General features: G+C 43.2%; 1 protein-coding gene across 1 annotated transcript in view; it reads right to left on the bottom strand.

The window, feature by feature from the left end:
- Positions 1 to 8,969: 8,969 nt before the first annotated feature.
- bean1 (brain expressed, associated with NEDD4, 1) overlaps positions 8,970 to 15,405 on the bottom strand; it is a 31,462-nt gene continuing 25,026 nt past the window's right edge. The window contains exon 4 of the mRNA XM_056292308.1: positions 8,970 to 9,360. Coding sequence (XP_056148283.1) covers positions 8,970 to 9,360 — 391 coding nt within the window. The remainder of the gene's footprint in view (positions 9,361 to 15,405) is intronic.

The raw sequence follows: 15,405 nt of genomic DNA on the forward strand, positions 1-15,405 counted from the left end.
CCAGCGGATAAAAGTCCACCTGAGAAGTTGTTCTGTACCCTGCACTTACGGCCCGACACTCGGGCTCCACTCCGGCAAGGTGCTCGGTGAATTGAGGGGCAGCCCACGTGTGAGAGCTGTCACCCACAGACGGTCGGATCACGTGACAAACCACCGACCAACCGACTGGGCTGCAGAAAAGCCACCAGCATTCATTCGCCATATGCGACGAGTGCCCAGCGACCGTGGCGTGTTGATATGATCTGCAAACCCCCCGGCTCACCCGCCAGCTTGTATTTTCGCCAATTAATTAAAGGAGGAGCGCCAGACGTCCCGCTTTACGTCGTACTGCAAAGCGTTATGGCTCTTTTTCCTACATAGCCCCCATATTGAGACGACGTCCTGCGTTTTGGGGGGAAAAAAACGACACGTTTCTTGGTTAAACATTTACCGATCAATTTTGATTGACATCCACTAATATTCTTCAGCATTCTCTGTAGTCAAAACACATCCGCAAGGCACGTATAGTCGCAGACCGCTGTCATTATGTGCCTTTAGTAAATTCATTTCCTAATTTGCTATTCAAGCACATTATTTACTGACAGTGGGCACGAGCTGGATAGAAATGTGTCTAATTAAGCCTGGCATGCATAATATCAAAGTTCTACACGTTTTTTTGCATTGGTAACCCATACAGAGTGGATAATTAATAATTGTTCCGCATTATTGTGCAAACTAATGCCGTTTGCAACGCATTTGGACTGTTTGCCTCTCATCATCTTAAACTGCTACTGGAGTGAATTCTGAGCATTTGTAAGTTGTACTTACACAACAATGCCACTAGAGGTCAGCATGGTAAAGGCAACGTCCGACGTTATCGGGCGATGGCCCGCCAAACACACCAGGTTTAGTTGGGTTAGATAAAATATCTCCATTAAATCGATATCACGATATCAGACTAGATAACATCTGGGATTTTTTTTGGTTTTCGTAATATTGTGGTATAATTTAAATGTCATTCTTTGGTCTTAGCAAAACTCTAAACTTAAGACTATTTTAGCTGAGTGAAATGAACAACTAATGCCTCTACCTGCTTGGTCATCATATCCAGATTACTAATGATAATTTCTCAAAATTTTGTGTGACAATATTGTCACAGTTTCGATATTGAGGTGTTCAGTCAAAAATATTGTGATATTTGATTTTTTTCAATATCGCCCAGCACTGAATCAGGTGAACCGTAAAGGTGTAATGATGTGACCCACCTGAATGCATATGCAGTGATGTGGCCAGGGGCTCAGTGGACGTTTTGGGTTTTGCATCATCGGACACCCCTCTCCCCTGTAACCCAGTTGTAGCTGAACACTCTCTGAGCTGTGTCCAGGTTGCACATGCCATCACATGGATTGTTTGTCTTGACCCACAACCAGCTTCACTTAACATTCCTCCACTTCAGCCACAGATGAGCTTAGAGGAACCTCAGGCGCTAAAAGGGGCTGCTTCAGCAGATTTTTCTGTTGTTCTTTCTGTCATAGGGGTGCTGAACAAGTGCTGGCCCTGTGACCTATAGACTATAGTGATCTTTATTGACTGGACTGGGTCCTATATAATTAGCTATGTGAATGCTGTGTGGGGCCTATTGTGACTATTATACTCAATTTTCTGTGTTTAAGTATGCATCTATCTATCTATCTCTCTGTCTCTCTATCTATCTCTATATCTTTTTGTGCCATGGCTGGGATTCCAGGGAGACTGCAGGCCCCAGCACATAAGGTCCTCAATGACACATCTAATCTTGCACACATTGTGGACACCATCCTTACTTGGTGCCCTGATCCACCAAGCCCTCATTCTTGTCCCTCTTCAATTTACCGGCTTCCCAAGTATAAAACAAAAAAATAAAAAATCTCCCGGAGGACAGCCAGCTCATGACCACCTGTCTCAATGATTCAAACAGCAGCACCAATGTTTAGCCTGAGTGGGGCGGCTGCGGCAGTTTCTGGGGAATTTGAGCAGCCTCCCTGGGTCAGTCCTCAGCTGCCAGTTATGCCCTCTTCCAAGAAACCCAACACTGTTGGCTGCGGTTGTGCCCTCCACCCCTCCGCTGTGATGAAAGCCATCGCCTGCTCCGCAGTTTGGAGGGGGCTTGTCATGGGTGACACCTCTGTAGACGGTGTCTGTTACGGTCATCTTCAGAACCTGGTTGTACTGCCAATGACTGGGTCCCACGTCTCTGACTTTCAGACAACCCTAGTGTGTGTTCGACATATATATATGATTTGCATTTGCCACGATGTAGCGTTGGGTTGTTTGAATCCAGCATGCATGCTAGACTTTGTATTAATCAATAAAATCTTCATCCACAATTTTCAGATGGGTGGTCAATGCTAGTGTAGTGGCCTAGCGCTAGCTTTTTGGTGTCTGCTGTGGTTGCACACCATAAATGTCTCTTTATCATTTAAATCTGGTGAAGAAATTATATCTAGTGCAGAAGAGATGCACTCCCTCACAAGCATTTTGGAGGGGGTGCAATGTGGGTGTTATGTACTTGATTCAATATTACATAATAAAGGATAGGAGTACCAAGGTCTTGTTGGGTTTTAAAGCTAACTTTTAGGTGTGACTGTATTTTGTCTTTTGAAGTGTAATCAAAGAGAGAGAGAGAGAGAGAGAGAGAGAGAGAGAGAGAGAGAGTGGTGAAGGTTTGAATTTGAATAGCAATGGTGAGACACATTGTCTCACCCAGGAGCACTGCCCTTCTGCAGGCAGTGAGAAACCTTTTAAGGGGACAATATGAAAGTTATTCTATAGCATATTTTGTTGTATATTGTAGTTGGTTTGCTTCACTGTGCATGTGTGTGCATGTGTGTGCATGTGTGTACTGTACTTGGAGATATCCTCTGGGAGTTTGCTTTGAACTATGTGTGTGTGTGTGTGTGTGTGTGTGTGTGTGTGTGTGTGTGTGTGTGTGTGTGTGTGCCTGTACCTTTTTGGTGTCTAGAAAAGTGCTATATAAATATTATTGTTATTATTATTATTATTATTATTATCATTACCTTTGTCCTTTGGCATCTGTGCATATTATATTGTGTATTCAATCAATCAATCAAGTTGCATTTCATATAGCGCCTTTCTAGCTGCAACAGCCACTCAAAGCGCTTTACAATGAATCCCTGAGGGCAACTTGGTTGCAGCATCTGTCCTGTGGACAGGTGTTGTAAATGAGCTACAAACACCAAATAAGCTGTGTCTGGTGCTTGTGCATAACTGTGTTGCAGTTCCAATGCTATTATAATGCCCATGGCAAACAGGATAAACTTGACCATTTCTCTTTACACCTCCTTCTTACTTAAAACCAGCGACACGAGGCTGCCCCGCCCTCTTTGTGTGTGTGTGTGTGTATGTGTGTGTGTGTGTGTGTGTGTGAGCGTGCGTGAGCGTGTACACACCACACAGAGTCATATCAGAGATTGTATTTATTCACTTTTCTCAACAAAAGAAAATAACCAAAAAGTTGTAATACAGAACATATCTAAAACACTTAACTGTGGCTTCTTCTATGTACACTAGAATCCTAGTCGGTATATGGACAGCGGCTTGCGAGACGAAGACATACATCCGAAGTGGCGTACATACACATGGACTCACACACAGTGCCTTTGTTGCTGGAAGATACACGCCTACAGAAACGAGAGTTCCGGTTTAACAGTTAATGATCAACAAACAATGCATGGCTGTGCTGGACTAGACTGATCCTAGCAGTGGACTAACTCTACAGCTGGCCTTTACTGGTTCCACTGGGCGCTCATGAACAGCCGATGACGAACTCAGCACCTGTACCACACACCTTCATCTCGAACACCTGCTCTGACAGACGAGCCTCCCTCCCACACACGGCACATAAACACGTGGCTATACACGTAGACGCTAAGTGCTTTTATTTCCAACGTTGACGAAGATGCTTCCCTGTGTGGGATATTTCCTATTTTCATTTCTCAATATCGAAAGCTTGGTGGGCAGAGAAAAGCTGGCTGTGGGCGTGGAGCCCCGTGAGCGTTGTCATGGACACGCGTGCTGAAACAGGAAGTGTCCCATAAGGGAATCAATCCTCAAATCAACACTACCTTTACAAGATTCCTCTAATACGATAATACGGGGGGGAGAGAGAGAGAGAGAGAGAGAGAGAGAGAGAGAGAGAGAGAGAGAGAGAGAGAGAGAGAGAGAGAGAGAGAGAGAGAGACTGTACATGCTTTGTACATTTATTTCTTGTAGAAAATACAGTTTCTGTATAGGAAACACGTGAGCAGGTGTGTAAATGGGGTGTTTCACCGTGTTAGGAGATTTAATTTTAAAATGTATTTATATGAGGGTATTAATAATGTGACAGTTGTAACAATCTAGGTCCGCTGTTGTTACGTCTACATTCTCTAGTAATTTACTAAACTGGCTTTCCACAACACCCAATATCAAATGAAATGATTCGACCTAATAAATAAATAAATAAATAAATAAATAAATAACGTGGGTTTATATTTGCCCCAGGTCCTTATGGGGATTCCTGCACCGTGTAAATGTTCTGTAATGTGTGCGTACCGTTTAATTAAATCAAATACCTGGAAAAACCATTTACCATTTGTTCTCCGCCCCAAAAACAGCAATTAAGATTGTAATTGTCTACAATATACTGTAGCGAATTCGAGGGGTAGTCTGGGAGACCGTCGCCACAGCCGGGACGCGAACCCGTGTCTCCCACTCCGCAAGAGACAACGTTAACCAGTCGACTAAAGGGTCCGACCCTTGCTTCGCGTCCCGGCCGCGCCACTTCCTGTGGTTGGCTCCCGAATTCGCTATAATACGTTCACCAAAAAGATGCATTCATATGGCAAATTAGCATGCACAGCCTGGGTTTACTTTCAAACAAGTCAGCCCCATAAGGTGAACCTCTCCCCCGCAGTGTAAAGAGCAGATGGAGGAACAAGGGAGAATAACTCATCCATCGCAGGCAAACGAGTTTTGCCTTCTAGAGTTTAATGGACTGAAGGCGAAACAGCCACGATTTTCAAGGTGGCCCTTGAAAATTTGGTCTTCTCCTACCAAGGCTACTGAAGCCCCAAACCGCCAACCTCAGGGCAGGGAGGTGGAAGGAGAAAATGAGGTGGGCTGTGTTAGAGCAACCCTATAATGAGAGAAGAAAATTATGGAAGAAATCATGGAAGGCGAGTCGGAGGGTGCAAAAATTCTCACTAACCTAAGAAAGGTACATAAAATAGAGGGAGGAGCAGACTGAGTATAGATATATATCTAAAGGTGGGGGTGCAAGTGAACCAGGTGGGTGGACCCCCCCACTCCCACCCCCCAACCTGATCGAACAAAGTACAAAAACACAAAAACTGTGTAGTGGTAACGTCCATAAGATCAACAATGACTATCCCACTGACCGATGACCCCGAGGATGACCCTCCATTTAGCATCTTGTGTCAATGCAGAACAACACCACCATGAGACGACAGGGCAAGGAGAAGTCTGCAGGGGTTGCATCGAGGTTCTCTATACCATGGCTATGACGTATAGTCGAGTTATAATTAACAGTCTGGGGGGAATTAGGCACATTATCTTTGAACTACAAAAACAATGGAAATCAGTACACATCTAAACAACCAACAGCGTAAGATTTTAAAAACGACCCTTTCTCCCCCCACAGACTTAGGAACCGAAAGTAGACCGAAACAAATATTTGAAAGCGTTTAAAAAGGTTTCAGCATTGGGATCATCAGCACGTCTATGTTGACGTGACAGGACGGGACGTGACGTGACGTACCATCACGTTACATCATCATGTCTGAATCAGCATTCCTTCTTGCAAAATACAATAAGTAGGTCACCGAAAGAAAAACCACATCCGTGTCACGTATAATCCCCCTGCTTTCACTTGACGCCAACCCCCCCCCCACACACACACACACACTCAGCTGAACCCCTTTGGGTTTCACAGAGAAGGTGCAAATTAAAGCATCCTGCTCAACAAAGTGGCCCTCCACAACACGAGTCCCCACTGCCCCCGTGAGGAATCACGCCGAGCACGTGAGCCGGCGGAAAGGGGTGGTTTCTTACTGGTTTGCTCTCGAGCACAAAGGGAAGACGCAGCTGGAGGGGAGCAGAGTCACGCGATGACTTCTGATAAGAGTTTAAACGTTCAAATCATGAGATGGGCAGTACAGGCTCAACTCCATACGGGAGGAAGCAGTCGCTACTCCCTCTCTCTCTCTAACACACACACAAACCCTAAATTCTGCGTTGGAACAATTTTAATTACTTATTTATGTTGTATTTCCTGGTCGTTTTATGGATCCTCTTTGCTTCCCCCCCCCCCCGTTTTCTAAAATGTTAAGTTTTTGCTGTCAGTTGTGTTCTTTTACTTGTTAAAATGGCCTCTCTCATGTTTCCGTCCTTTTATTTATTCATACTAATCTGCAGCATTTTTCTTGACGTCGCTTTGATTTTTCGCTCATCGCTTTGCTTGCGGAGTAAAACAAACAAAAAAAAGCTATATATTTCAAAGGCATAGGTCTGGGCTGTCATTCTGATTGGCTGGATTAAATAAATAAACAATAAAGTGCACATGTACTTGCACAAACATATAGATGTTTGATGCTGACCCAAATTCCCAACTCTTCTATTGCAGATCAAAAGTATAGCAGTTATTACACATTATTTTTCATATTGCTAATAAAAGGTTTAATTGTTATAAGAATTATCCATAATAAAATCTTTATTGATAATCCTTATATTGACAATGATAAGCATTTGTTGGACACTAGATAACAGTGACAGTCTGCCTGAGGTGAAGCTACTGTAAAGCAAGGCCTCTCGTGCTCTGCTACTGAAGTAAATGGGGTTCAGTGGAAAACACTTGTGTGATTTTCTCCAGGAAATCCCAGTTTGAGCCCTTCCTTATATAGCACCCCCCCCCCCCCCAATGGGCCCTCATCTAAAACCTGCCCACTCCTTTCGCTTGATTCATGTGAACCTGAACAGTGGATTCTAGTGTCAGGATGTCCCTCCTAAGAAAAGCAACACGTACACGGACATGGAAAGGCGTACATCCATGCATTTCCCATGTTAAAGGTGTGTGTAGGTTAACAGTATTAACGTGTGTGGGTAATCTTCCTTGGTTTTATTGTATGCTACATCACGTTGCTGGGATCGAGTTACAGTGTTGATAATATAACGAGCCCTTAATAGAAAGACTTAGGATACAATTTATCAAATGGCTCCATATTGGTGCCCTTCGGGTGGGGATGTTGAACAGTGCCCTCGTTAGCGTCACCATGGTGAGATACCTACATTTGTCAACGTCAGCTAGCCTTTAGCTATTAAGCTAATTTTACACTAATCGTGCTGTGGAACTAGCTGCTATAACAGCAGAATAAAACCTGTGTATATCTCTGTTCATGGCTATTCTACACACCATCCAGCTAACATTACAGTCTCAACAAGCTAAATTTCAAATACGATTTAACCTTCATTTGCTCAGGAATGGTCGACTAACCATGCATGCAAGGCTCTGCTTGATAGTCACTAACCTACATACTGTACATTCAAACCTTTTAACTGTAAAACCAGTTTGTTTTTCATTGCTAGCGACTGAGCAACCACACTGGAGTAACTGCATTAATATACCAAACTCAGAGGAAGCACAACAAAAGAATTTGAGGAAAGGGGAGGACATTTCTGCCATCATATTTTACTGGCTGGTCTGGGATTCGAACCTGGCAACCCCATGGTCACAAATGTGCTTCTCTTACCCTGACCCCGCAAGCTTGCAAGCTAGCAAGCTAGCCCAAACTTGGAAAAAGCAAACCGCACTGAAAGTTTTAAGTTACAATCCCGAAGTATTATTTCCGTTGAACTTAGTAAAACATGGTCCTTTCACTTTCAGTGGTGTTTGAGCACTCCAAATCCCAGAGATCCTTTCGAAATGAAAAAATAAGTAGTTGCCAGTGAAGTAAAAGAACCTACCTCCCTGCCAAAAAAAAAAGAAGGTTCAACCTGAGTTTTAGCTACTGATGTTGTGGTAACTGATGGTAAAAATGCAAGCTCCTTCTGCCAGATATCTGCATGCTAGCCACAAATCTGCATGCTAGCCACAACAGCAGTTGCCATACTGAAGACGCTGTACCATTTGTTTTTGACATTTGCTTGCATGTAAATCCTCAGGGTCATAACTTAAAACACTACAGGATATTGGAAATATCTAATAGTGTGGTGAAAGAAGTGTTCTGTATAGCTGACGAGGTCGAAATACTATAACCTTATACATTCAATACATTATTTTACGAGGCTGGTAGGATTGTTAGTTTATTCTTTGCTTGGACAAAGGGTTTGTCATACCCAACGCTCCGCTTCACGACAACTCTGCTATTGTGTTGATACAGCTTACAAACAATGTTGTTCTAGACACAGTCAGCATACTGTAGTCTGCTAGCTATTCTATAGCCACAGATCTGTCGAAAATAGAAAGGGCACTGACATCACAAACCCCTCTTCATTCAAGAAAGGGAACGTTTAAAATTAAACAACAATATCCTGACTAAATTTGGCAATCACAAAGGGCACGATGGCAACCAGAACTCTATTTTTAGAGCTGCTGTCATTCTAAAATCAAAGAAACATTTAAGCAGGGGATATCATATGCCACATAAATGGAGCATTTTGTCCAGAGAAAGAAACTTAAGTAACCACTGTTGTTGGGTGCTGGTTCAATACAAGACCACAGTTTTTCTGCTGCCTCAGAAACTTCCCGTAACCTTCTGCAGTGCATAGAGAGTCCTTGGCGACAGTGTAGAAGATGTGTATCTGTGAGCACAGTGTGCTTTGCTCTTAACTGATGTCAAACATCCTACAAAGACCCATTTTTGTCCCTCACTACAACCACCTGGTTAAATCTAGCTTGGGACACCAAATGGCGCATGAGAAATACATACAGTGCTCTACAGGACGTGATTTGCTTCTGGCTGCTGGGCGATGCCGTCGTTGCCTCCCTCGGATTGGTGCTTGTTAAAGTCACACGGCATAAGTGGGAGGGGCTGTCCCTGCTCCAACACCACAGACTCATAAGGAGGTGCGGCCTCTAGTGGTAGGGAAATGGATGCGATTGGCTGCTGTTCTAGGTCCTGCAGTCTCATTGGGTAGTGGGCAGGGGAAAACCAAGACACGCTTGCCGAGGTCTCTCCATGATGGGGAGAAGAGTCTGGGCTGGAGAATCTAGGCTCCACCTCCCGCTCGGCTCCTCTCTGACATGGGTCCAATAGGGAATAAGGAGGCGGGTCATCAGTAGGGATGTAGATCTCAGTTGCACCAGGACTGACACACTCATCATAGCTATGGAAACAAGAGATGAAGAAAAATGCAATCATTATAATTGTCCTGACATGGAAACAGTTGGCTTACAATGTGAATATTTTTAAGCCAAAATGATAAAAATTGTAAAAATAAAAATCCTGAATTGATTAAAAAACGAGTTACCCTACCATTGTGTATGCACACAAGCTTGGATAACTGACTGGGCAGAGTAGGCAACTGCCCCAGGACCCCTGGAGGCCCCTCCAGGTTTGCCATGTATCAACTGGTTTGTGATAACATGATTAACTGCTAATTAGTTTAGTAATAGGCACTATTTAAACAAAATATCAGCTAAAATGTTAGGAGCCTCAAGACAGACCCATATCCACTCTCTGCATGTGTACATTAATGGAGTGTGGACCACCGTCAGACCTTTAGGGACCCACGGTACATTTTTTCCAGGGGAGACCAAGCACAACAGAGGAAAAACTAAATCTACAACTGCCTTTGAAATCGCCAGCTCTCAATTCAGTGCACGCGCGCGCGCGCGCGCGCGCACACACACACACACACACACACACACACACACACACACACACACACACACACACACACACACAGAATGACATAGCAAGTGTGTATTTATGACAAAAAGTCCTTCAAGTTGAATCGTATGGACAGTGCCCCCAAGAGGAAAAAGTTGGAGCTCACAGGAGAGAGGGGGGGGGGCAGTGAAGGAAAGAGAAGGAGAGAGAAGTAGAAGGGTAGACAGAAATTAGACCTGAGGTAGAGGGCCAAAAAACACCCAAAGCAAGTAAGGTTGAAGCTGATGTGAGTGTATGTTCATGTGCATGTGTGTGTCTAAACATCTGTGTGCTGCATATGTGTGTGTGTGTGTGTGTGTGTGTGTGTGTGTGTGTGTGTGTGTGTGTGTGTGTGTGTTTGCGCGCCTGTCAGGAGTGGTAGATAAGGCTTCATAGGAAGCAATATTTCAGTGTAACAATATCAGCCCGTTGTTAACTATATCATCCTGGAAGCACAACGGTCTGCATTAGTGTGTGTGTGTGATACATTGCTATCTTGCCTGTCTGTTATTTCTTCTCTTTATTTTGAAGTCTCACTTTGTTTCCCTTTGCCAAATGTTCCATCTAATCGCTACAAAAAGTCACATGATGTGAGCGGAGCACAGTTTATGTTTTGAGATTTATGACTGTTCACCTGCTGACGATATCAGACAGTCATAACTAACATGTAGCTGTTCTTCTCTCACCTAGTTGTAATCAATAATACTCGACTCAAGGCAGCAATATTTCCATTTTGGTATGTGAAGTAAATTTGATCTAAAGTCACTCCCAAAAATAATTTCTGATGCCTAATATGAAAGGATGTACCTCAACTTGTCCCTGAGCAACCAGGCTATTCATTCAGTCATTCAGTCATTCATTCAATATCCAAGCCGCTTATCCTTACTCAGGGTCATGTGGATGCTGGAGTCTATCCCAGCAGTCACTGGGCGGCAAGCGGGGAGACACCCTGGACTGGCCGCCAGGCCATCACAGGGCCAACACACACAACATTCACCCCTTGGGACAATTTAGTATGGACGATACACTTGGCCTACATGTCTTTGGACTGTGGGAGGAAACTGGAGCACCCGGAGGAAACCCACGCAGACACCGGGAGATCATGCAAACTCCACACAGAGGACAACCTGGCATGTCACCCCCCCCCCAAGGTTGACTACCCCGGGCTCGAACCCAGGACTTTTTTGCTGTGAGGCAACCGTGCTAACCACTGCCCCACTGGGCCTCTGCAACCAGGATATTGGGCAACTGAAAACAATCGGACAACATTCATGGAGTGTTTCTCAGTTAGCAACACCAAGTTGCATTACTGCGATTCAGTTTTGCATATTTTCAGATCTGGCCATTCGTAAGAGCAAACAACAGTGATAAATCAATTGGATTTTTTTTCGCATGCCACTTGAAAGAAAGAAAAGTGAAAACATTTCAGCTGAAATAAAGCCTTCAGAACATGCCCTCTTTCAATAATATTGATCACTTAAATTCTAATCTAACTGGATATGGCTTCATTGAAACAAATGGTGTTGCCAGTCTTCATCACCAACACGAATGTCTACAGTTTTGCTGCCTCCACCTAAAGCACAATGTAGTAGGTCAAAGGAACACTAATGAAACACTTCCTACATCTGTCTGGCTGGCTGTCTGTCCGGCTTAGAAAGTTCTGTATCTAGATATGCCAGTTTATTTATTCTCAGGTTTACTGCATAGATGTATCTTCTTCTTCTTCTTTCAGCTTATTCCCTGTTTCTCAGGGGTCGCCACAGCGGATTTTAGTTTCCATCGGTACCCTGTGAGGGCACAGCACCAATGGAAGCCGTTGTTAACCTGGGCCTCGACCGATGCGGTTTGGAGCCTTGACTGATCTGATATGGTCTTGTCAATCCGCATACTGATTTGGCAAAATGTTACGTTGGCTGCCCTTCCTGACACATCACCTAACCCTATGGATGGGGGTACAGGTTAAGTGCTGGATGCCATCCCAGTATTCATGGACTTGTGCCCATGCCTGTCGCTAATACTGCATATAATACTGCATCGATGTATGCTCGTACATATTGTTAGATATTAATTTGGGACATTGTGCTCATGCCCTTGTGTTCTTTATGTTGAGCATCCCACCAGTTTAAATTCCTGGTATGTGCAAACTTACTAGGCTACCATCAAACGTGAATTTGATTTTATTCTTAATTGACCTACTTGGTCAAGTACAATTATAATATGATAATATGATAATATATGATTTGGAGTAATTGCTAACCTCCTGTGGCAGATTGCTTAATTAAGTGAATTACAGGCAGATTGCCTTGATGAAGCTGACTGTTTTCTATTTTTCACGCTATCTGGACCAGCTGTCACAATGGGATCATATATGTATATTAATCAACCACAGGGAATTCATTTTAGTTTTGGTTTGCGTGATTCGACACGTATTTTGCCCCATTTGCACTTGGCATTTTATGTGACTTGCATCCAGATTGTATCTGTATGGACCACAAAATGTCTCAAACCACCAAGATGGTTTAAGAAATCAGATTGCAGTCTGTCCCCACTGCATGTGGGGTGCGTTAACGATGGGATCTTTGTGCAAAACAACTGCTACAGGATTCTGAATCTGACCTCACAAGCCACAGCTCAATGCTTAGAAATGCAGTCAAAGGTGATCTTTATGTGGGGAACTTTGAAAAGTGTTTATCCGAGAGTTATCTACTGTCCACCCCCCCCTTTTTCTCCCCAATTGTATCCGACCAATAACCCCACTCTTACGAGCCATCCCAGTTGCTGCTCCACCCCCTCTGCAAATCTGAAATCCGGGGAGGGCTGCAGACTACCATATGCCTCCTCCGACACATGCGGAGTCGCCAGCCACTTCTTTTCACCTGACAGTGAGGAGTTTCACCAGGGGGACGTAGCGCGTGGGAGGATCCCGCTATTCCCCCCAGTTCCCCCTCCCCCCTGAACAGGTGTTCTGATCGACCAGAAGAGGCACTAGTGCAGCGGCTAGGACACATACCCACATCCGGATTCCCACCCGCAGACACGGCCCATTGTGTCTGAAGGGACGCCCGACCAAGCCGGAGGTAACACAGGGATTCGAACCAGCGATCCCTGTGTTGGTAGGCAATGGAATAGACAGCTCCATTACCTGGATGCGAGAGTTATCTGCTGTGATTATAAATTTGACATATGATACGATTTTGTGCTGAGCAGGTCTCTTTTCAAACACTGATACTTATTTTAAATTGGAAAACTTAATAAAGAAAAAAAATAAGGTCTAGAGTTCTGTTTTCCTTTTATCATTGGATATGAAAAGGCAAAATGTTTTGTACATTTTCATTGGCTGTCTATAAAATCTATGCAAACCACTGTGGCTCAGTGTTCATCACAAGGCAAACAGAGGACATTAAGCAGTGAGGCACAATATTTTTTTCACCTGTGCCTTATCAAAAATTTTCAACATTTGCTGCAAGAAGGATAATTTACTAGAAATCTTGGCCATTCATTAATGAGTACTAATTAACTTTGAATCTTATAGCAGAAAATGAATAAAATTGTACTTTGGAGAATTTGATGATTCAATTATTTACTGCATTATTTATTATAACTTCCATAATTCTTCTCATTCTTGTATTCATAAATACAGTTCATGTTCTTTTATGGGCTGATGTTCTTGTAAAATTCTTGTATTCATAAACAGCTATGTGTCATGTCACAAATTCACTGTGGAATTGTCTTGATAACACACTGATCTGAATTCTCAATGAGCACTATGGTAGAGGAGAGAGAGCATGACAATCTCGCTCTCTCTCTCTCTCACACACACACACACACACACACACACACACACACACACACACACACACACACACACAGACACACACTTATTACAAGGGATGAGAGGGGCAGGAGTTGTTTAATACAGTGCTGATTTGATTATTTGCCTTGAGAATATCGACATCCAACATTCATGACAATGGCACAGTTTCAGTGGAGTTCTTCTAAAGGGTCTAAGGACAGGGGGAGTTGTACATTGCACAGAATGTAATGTGATTCTAAAGCCCTCTGGGACTACATTCTGAATCAGTACTGTACAAATACAACCTTTCTTTCTTTCTTTTTTTTTCTCCCCATTTGACTGTAACCAAATCCCCGCTATCAGGATATCTTCTACCGTGATACCTGTCCCAAAGAACACCAATCCTAGGCCATTTAATCAATCAATTAATCAATCAATCAATCAAGTTGCATTTTAATTTTAGACTAGTCGCGCTAACCACTTATAATGACAACCTTCGAGAATATTGTCAAAAACCTTGTTTTGTTAATGGTGGATGGAAAACTTGATCAACTGCAGCTTGCTTACCAGGCAGGGAGATGTGTGAAGGATGCAAAGCTTTTTATACTTCATAACTTCTGTAAGCACTTAGAAAAGCTGCAAGCCCATGCCAGGTTTTTGTTTGCGGACTTTTCATTGGCATTCAATACGACGCGGCCACATCTTTTAATAGATAGGTTGTTATGTGATTTTAATTTGCCTCACCAGCTTGTGTTATGGATCTTGGACTTCTGTAGCTATGTCCACAGGCTCACCACTAGGATGCGTCCTTTCACCCTTACTCTTTATTATGTACACTGATGGATGCAGGAGCACTAAGGAGAGCAGCTATTTGGTCAAATTTTCTGAGGACACTGCACTGCTGACCCTTCGCCAAGGATCAGAGCTCTCACTGGTTTTATTTGCTGGTGTGATAACAACTTCTTGGGCTAAAATGTTTCTAAAAGCAAGGAACTGATTATTGATTTTGGACATAACAGAGATGCCGCCAAAGAGTGTATCGTGTGTAAATGGTTACATACCAATATTTGGGTACTATTATTGATGACCACCTTAAATTTAATGTGAACACTGAGGCTATTGTGAAGCAACAACAGAGAATTCACCTTCTCTGTAAACTTGAACTCTTAAAACTCTGTAAAATTCCTTTTCTGTCAGTCCTCTGTCGCTTCTATCAATCTTTTATTGAGAGTATCCTAAGTTTTCCTTTTATATGCTGGTTTCCCAGCCTCACAGTAAAAGACAGATACAGCCTGGACATCATTGTTGGAGTCTGTTCTACGATCAGCAGAGTGACACAAAGAGATCTGAATTCTTCCTGCAACCAACGAATCCTCCAGAAAGCAGCAAGGATTGTGGCTTCTTCTGCACATTTTCTGGTTTCCTGAAGCTCTTGCAAGTGGATTTTCTCCGCTGGCATCAGCTAACCATTATTTAAATCGTTCATTCCCTCTGCGACTTCATTACTAGATGCTCCATAGTCTTTTTATTGTCTGATCGTTTTATTGTGTTTACCAACATTATCTAACCTTATCAATATTATTAATTACTTACAGATCTTATAGATTTTATTCCACATTTATCCCCCTGGAGGGTCATTCATTTATTGTTTGTGTTATTTGTGTGTTTGCATGTTACCGTGTTTTTGTGTACAACAATCTGCTCCAA

The sequence above is a fragment of the Lampris incognitus genome, chromosome 13, assembly GCF_029633865.1.
Source record: "Lampris incognitus isolate fLamInc1 chromosome 13, fLamInc1.hap2, whole genome shotgun sequence".
NCBI lineage: Eukaryota > Metazoa > Chordata > Actinopteri > Lampriformes > Lampridae > Lampris > Lampris incognitus.